At 33.1% G+C, this 6,938-nt stretch overlaps 1 protein-coding gene across 2 annotated transcripts; it reads right to left on the reverse strand.

Moving 5' to 3' along the window:
- Positions 1-6,724, reverse strand: LOC107796399 (autophagy-related protein 101-like). 2 transcript variants are annotated; one of them, XM_016619158.2, is made up of 7 exons: positions 6,465-6,724; positions 6,326-6,362; positions 5,344-5,429; positions 4,739-4,834; positions 4,210-4,372; positions 3,942-4,104; positions 1-361 (listed from the first exon to the last, which is right to left on the reverse strand). In XM_016619158.2, exons 1-7 carry the CDS (start codon positions 6,495-6,497, stop codon positions 286-288), a joined length of 654 nt encoding a protein of 217 aa, XP_016474644.1. In that variant the 5' UTR covers positions 6,498-6,724; the 3' UTR covers positions 1-285. The 2 variants fall into 2 exon arrangements, with proteins under 2 accessions (XP_016474644.1, XP_016474651.1); XM_016619165.2 differs by lacking the exon at positions 6,326-6,362 and having other exon boundaries at positions 6,465-6,703.
- Between the last annotated feature and the right edge of the window lie 214 nt (positions 6,725-6,938).

Consider the following 6,938-nt stretch of genomic DNA (forward strand, 5'->3'; position numbering starts at 1 on the left):
TAAACAAATTTAATTAGATTGATCTTGTAATAATATTCAGCTATATACTTTGTTTACTATGATAAGAAACATGAAACAAAACAAGATAAAACATTAGCAGACTACGCAAATATGTACACGTAGCTTCAATTTCTTTCAGTTGTGCGACTCCTTGGCCACTAGATCGCACACATACTCAGACTTTGGCCCGAAATATTCACATTGCCAGACGTTGGATTAACAACCATTTTACCTCTTAATGAAGGGGATACAGAGAAGATTGGTCTCCCCTCAGGAGATTTCCGATCAGCTGAGCATAGTTGGATGCCCAGTCTGCAGCATTCTCCTGATCACATCCATTCCAAAAGCAGAATCTGATGAACTAAAGAAGGCAACACAAAACTTAGCTGGAATGTGATACATGTCAAGTTTCTTTTAAATAAAGCTACATATTTATGTAGGTGTAAGTTAAATAGTACTACTTTGAGCTAGCTTGTTCCAGTACAGAAAGCTATCCTCTAACTTCCAGAATTACAATAACCTCCCACAATAAAGGGCTTCGGCAAGAACAATACTTATTTACAATCATGAACTTTCTGACAAATATGCCACTTCAATTTATCTTATATATTCTTATTTCTTTATTGTCATCCTAAACCCTTTTTTTCTTTCTTCATAAAGAGTGGAGATCTTCTGATGTCATCAATTTGGGGAGTCCTTAACAATAATTTGATGCCATTGCCAGTCTTATAATGGTAGAACTTATGGTCAGAGAGATTAACATGCACCATAGTCTAATCAGCTAAATAAGATGTCTTGTGCGTGATATAACGTAAGGTCAAGTATAATTTATCCTCTATATATGTACATACATGTGGAAAGATAACCACAACATTCAAATGACTGAGTCAAACCAGAATCCTAGGGCGCTTAGTTTGGTTCTCAATTGTAATTAGTGGTCCATTTCCAATCTACTTTTCCTCACACAAAAGATTTAGGAGTCATGTCAAGCATTTGACTCCACAAGAACACCCAAAACTTCCACCAGAAAAAAAAAGGTTATTGACCAGCCATTAGAAGCAGAAGGGACAAAATTGACGTAGAAGGAAGAAACTGATCAGAGTACTAGACCCATCTAAGTGGCAGATGTAAGTGCATTACTTGTACAAATGAGCATATATGAGAAAAAGAATATCACATGTATAGAAGGAACATTATTAGCCAAAATTGTCATGCAGGTTATCAGACACAGAAATAACTGGCTACTCAACAAACTGTCACTGATATCAATTTAAGGTAGAAGTAGGAGGAGAGGAGACTAACATAGGCTAGAGTGTCAATGGTTCGATTAGGCCGGTTATTTTATAAAATTTGTACCATACCAATTTTTCGGTTATTCTATTATGTATAACCAAAATTAGACTTTTCGAAACCGTCCCAATCATGTCGGTTTTTCTTCGGTATTGGTACGGTTCGGTTAATTTTCGGTATTTTTTTAAATATCATGTAAAATTCACTAGTAGAAGTAGAATGCAATAGCATACGTTCTTTTATAGGACTTAGCAAAACTCTCTAGACATTTTTACTGTTTAAAGGGTGATGAATTAAAAAAATGAAAGATGGCTAGTTTATAGATCCATCAACTATTCTACAACAACGTAAAAGAAATCAAGCAACGGCAAAGAAAATATAAATCACACGAGTGGAAAGATATTAACCAAACCGGGACTCAAGAATAAAGTCTATTGAAGATTAAATATTCAAAAACATAAATCTAAATTATATGAAAGAAAACATATTCAATACATTGTAGTTTGCTACTCATAATCGCTAGAATACTTTGGGTCTTGCTAATGAAGATACTTGAAATAACTTAGCTAGCGTTTGGCCATAGATTCCCAAATTTGTTCTGAAAAATCTGATTTTGGTGAAGTTTGGTTTGAAGATGAAAATGTGTTTGGACATCAGTTTTCAAAACATATTTCCCAAATTTATTTTGAAAAAACATGAAACATGACTTATACCCACAAGTTCTAAAAACTATCACAAATACCCAATAGTACCATTATCAATAACATTCATTATATTATCGCAAACCATAGTCCTGAACATAAATAAATTTAATACAAAATTATCATTTTTATAATGAACTACATGATACACTATCAGGTGACCGAGAAGACGAAGCAACATTGTTACAAAATAATAAATGGTGGGCTTTTTTATAAAATACAAAAGTTTGGGGCAATTTTTAAAAATGTAATAGTGATATTTTGGCGCTGGTTTTGGGATTTTGAATTTTGCCAAAATGTAGGCAAAATCTATGACCAAACATGTGTTTGCCAAATAAAATCCAAATTTATTTTGGCAAAATCTATTGCCAAACGGTGCCTTAGTATCCACAATAAAAAGGGAAAACAAATGAAAAATTTCGAAATAAAGCTAGCGTTTGACCATAGATTCCCAAATTTGTTTTGAAAAATATGATTTGGGTGAAGTTTGGTTGGAAGATGAAAATGCATTTGGACATGGTTTTTCAAAACATATTTCACTTTTTATTTGAAAAAACATGAAACATGACTTATATCCACAAGTTCTAAAAACTATCACAAATACCCAATAGTATCATTATCGCAAACCATAGCCCTGAACATAAATAAGTTTGGTACAAAATTATCATTTTTATAATGAACTATATAAATAATTAATTACAGTGAAATCCCATTAGAGAATTGCGGCTCCTAATTAAAAAGAAAAGCTAACTGATATGAGTGTTCAGAAAGCCATTTAGCCTACAAATCTGAAGCAAAAGTAAGATGCACAAAGGATTGAGCTGATAAGGGAGCATATTCATCAAATATTTAGTTGGTCGTAATTAATGTGGGCTCTTTTACAAATTATAAAAGTTTGAGGTAATATTTAAAAAAATTTAAAAATGTAATGGTCATGTTTTGGCCCAAAATCAGCAATTGAGGTGATTTTGGGATTTGGGATTTGGGATTTTGCCAAAATGTGGGAAAAATCTATGGCCAAACATGTGTTTGCCAAATAAATCCCAAATTTATTTTGGCAAAACTCATGGCCAAACAGGTCCTTAGTTTTAAGTAGAAGTAGCATAATAGGTTTTAGGAATTAGTATTTTGAGTTTAATTACTTATTGGCTTGTAACAGTTTTCATAATTCCAAGACCCAATGAAAAATTTAATACTTTATTAGTTTTAAACTTACTATATGAATATATTTTTCACATGTAAAATTTATTCGGTACGGTTCGGTATTTTTTCGGTTTATTTTTATAAAATAAAAAACCTACCCTAATTATCGGTGCGGTTATAGATTTATATAAAAACCTACGGTTTCTTTAAAAGAAACCTAAAAAACGGTTCGGTGCGGTACGGTTTGGTCGGTTTAGTCGGTTTCCGAATATCCATTGACACCCCTAGGCTAGACAATATAACTAGTTGTCAGAAGCCTATTCCACTCTTTCTTTCTTCTTTCCCCCAGAATGATGCCTTAGGTTGATTAACCCCACAGATGTGAAGATTAAAAAGATACGTATACATATACACATGCACATATACATCTACATACATATATCATGTTAAGGACTTGGTAGATTTTTTTTCCAGAGAGAACTTTTATTCGTAGAAGCTGATAACCCACTTTTTTTTTTGAGAAGGTAAGATGATGATAACCTACTTCTAATGTCAAATAATTGAAAACAGAGAATAAATACCAAATTGCACTACCAAAGCAGATTATAACTTCTCACATTCAGGAAGAAACTCAAGGAAAACAAATGCATTTCAGAATTCCTATCAATAAAAATCAGAAAATTAAAAACAAAAAACCAAGCGAGTGATAGTTGGAAGTCAATAGTAGCAAACAACTTGTATACAGATCTATGATTAGTAACAGAACTTAATTAAATGTTCACAACTTAGAGAAAGGGGGGAAATTACCTTGAGATAGAGATCTCATAAGGAAATGTGACACACTCAAGATTTGGTATTGCAGGAATATGGTCCTTTTTTTCATTTACAAATTTTATTATCTGAAACATAACTTCACGAAGAGATGACTCTAACACTGTGCGTCGGGCATTCCTCTCTTCAGAAGCACTCTCTGCAAAAAAGGTTATACTTCCCTTTACAAAACTGACTAATGAACAAGTTATAAAACTGTATGGCAAAAATGTTCAAAAAAAAGGGAAAAGATAAACGGTGGTACCTCCTGGATCAACTACTTTTGAGAGATTGGACTTGCCAGAATGACCTTTCGGATGATGAGCCACATTTAAATTTATGTACCAGTATTCCCAGTAGAAACGTTCAACTTTGTTGGTGAACCATGAGGCTTGTTTGTTTTTGACTTCATAAAAGGATAGGCAAATCTGCATATTTTCTCCATCCAGTTACAGAAATATGTATGTTGATGTTACAACAAAAAGTTCCATTAGATATTTAGACCAGCACTGATTTCACTAGTGATTAGAATTTCACAAGATACTTATACATAGTCAAAAGGTTACATGCAACAATATCCTGAGAAAATCACAACATACAATAGTACCAAACAGTAAGAAACAAAAAAACAACCAGAAATCACGAGAAATTCTCATGACTAAAGAGCATATTTAAGAAAAAGAAATCGCTATCTTAATACGTAAACATTGAACAGAACTATAAAGTAGGAAAGTGAATGGCCATTGGCCAAAAAAAACGATCATCACCTACAGAAACAAACTGCAACCACTAACCTGATTTTTCCTGTTAGGATGCTTCTCAACCCTATCAATGAATTGGGTAATCTTCTCTTCAATTTTCTTTTCAACCTCCGCATCACCACACTGTGTCTACATAACATAACATGAAAGAACAATAAATCAAGACTATACCGTAGAGTAGTAAATCAGAAACTTATTGCTTCCACCATACGTGATCCCCAAAAAAATAGGGAAAGGAAAAACAAAAAACACATGGTACATTATAGTATTACACCAACCTCTCCTCTAAGCTATCATAATTTGAAGGAACTCCCTTTCGGTACTAAACTTACATTAATTTCCATCTAGTTCACTGTGCCGCTATAAGCATATCTCACTATAGCCAATAGTTAGTTTGACTGTTAATTTGCCTTATCTAAAAAATTTAAAATATCTTAGCTTCTAACATCAAGCATAGATGTCGCCCTGTCCTTTTCAAAGGTCATGATGTCATATCCACATCTCATGTCTCGTCTTTGAATCAATCAAGAATCCTCATGTCACAATAGCTTGTTCTATTTTTTTAAGAAACCACACTGATTTAAAAAGAAAAAGAATTAAACCCCACCAATCTAATACTATAAGAATTTATCACTTACATAGATAATGTCAAAGAGTTCTGAATCAACATCCTTCGGCCGCAGCAGGCCTAATGCTCTGTGGAACATAATTGTATGAAAAATACCTGCAATTCACCTTTCTATTATTTGGGATAGAGATGCATACTGTATCAATACTACAGTCAAAATTGTTAGAAATTCTAAGATTGCAATCATTGAATGATGAAATCTAGGAGGAACTGACCTCAAAATAGCAAAGAAACAAAATCACGAAATGTGAATGTCAAAACCGCAGTCGACAAGATATTCAGAAAACATCTTCTTAGAACACATGAACAATGTGAAAATTTAAACAGTATGTTTAGTTATTCATCAACATATGCAACTACATTTAGACTGTAATATGTATGTTGTACAACTAATGATCTTATCTAAGTCAACTTTTTTTTATTGTTCTTTTCTAAGTCAATTTGTGGTATATAATTTTCATGGATTAATCCATTTTAGTCCTCCGACTTTCTATAGTACTTCAGTTTTGACTTGATGGTATTTGGGAATCAAGAGTATGGATATCTGACGGTTCATGACTTTTTTCAATGACGGTGGTGTCCGGGTATTTCACCGAATACCTGCAAGTATCGGGTAACTCTGCCCACCAAGACTTAGATAGCCGTAGATGGGTGACAGTTGATAACTTTCTACCATCTAATACTTCCAAATCAAAAAGAAAAATTCCATCTTCAACAGGAACAAGAACAACCAATGTGTAATTCCCGATTGTCTTTCTGGATAGAAATTTGTCGCCCAAGTCTAGATTAGACAAAAAAAAACTAACCAATAAAAGCCAATGCTGAGACTGAGATCAATCAATAAGCCTAGCATCATATACCAAGTTTAGTCAAACAAGTCAATAAGCTATGAGCTGAAAGTTTATCAATGTTTATCCATCCTAATGCCCTAATTGCACATGCAATAAGGCCATCACAAATAAAGCAGCCACGATTTAAGGAACAGAACTCACATCGGAGGACTTCTCGTATCTCAAAATGCTCCACATCCTTCAGCCCAAAAAAAAACGAAAAATAAAACTATGAACTATGATCAAACTCAAAAAAGAAACTCGGAATTCATATATGCACAAAACAAAAGCAGAAACTTACAAGTTCTTTTAGCTGGCAAACTTCACAATTCATGATTGATGATTCCTCTTTAGTTTAGGCTTTCAAAACGCCGCGATTGATCGAGGAGACGAGGGAAGTTATGAACCCTAAGAGTACAGTTCGAGTTTCGCTCCTAAACTGGAGAACTTAATTACGCTAACGCAGTGAACGGGGAATTAGACGAAATCGAGGATATTAACTTTGTTTGGCAACACGACTAATACCTTGAATTTGATCGGATCGTATTAACGGCCGTGCTTACCAAAAAATAGTTGTGTCAAAATAGTTATAGCAAATTATTAATCAATAAAAATAGTTGTCTCAAAATAGTTATCGCAAACTATTAATCAATTTTAGAAGTTCAAAATATAATTAATAATTTTTTTTTCTATCCTTAGTAATAATTATAATGCAAACAACTCATTTATGAATGGATAACTTTGTTCAAATTCCAATAAAGAAAAATTAAATATT

The sequence above is a fragment of the Nicotiana tabacum genome, chromosome 17 (genome assembly GCF_000715075.1).
Source record: "Nicotiana tabacum cultivar K326 chromosome 17, ASM71507v2, whole genome shotgun sequence".
Classification (NCBI taxonomy): Eukaryota; Viridiplantae; Streptophyta; class Magnoliopsida; order Solanales; family Solanaceae; genus Nicotiana; species Nicotiana tabacum.

Bases quoted from the DNA above. Each gene is read 5' to 3' on its own strand.
- LOC107796399 (XM_016619158.2), bottom strand. From the start codon at position 6,497: ATGAATTGTGAAGTTTGCCAGCTAAAAGAACTT. The intron at 5,430-6,325 runs GTGAGTTCTGTT...GGTGAATTGCAG, and splicing joins GATACGAGAAGTCCTCCGAT to GTATTTTTCATACAATTATG. The intron at 362-3,941 runs GTAATTTCCCCC...TGCCTTCTTTAG, and splicing joins TATGAGATCTCTATCTCAAG to TTCATCAGATTCTGCTTTTG.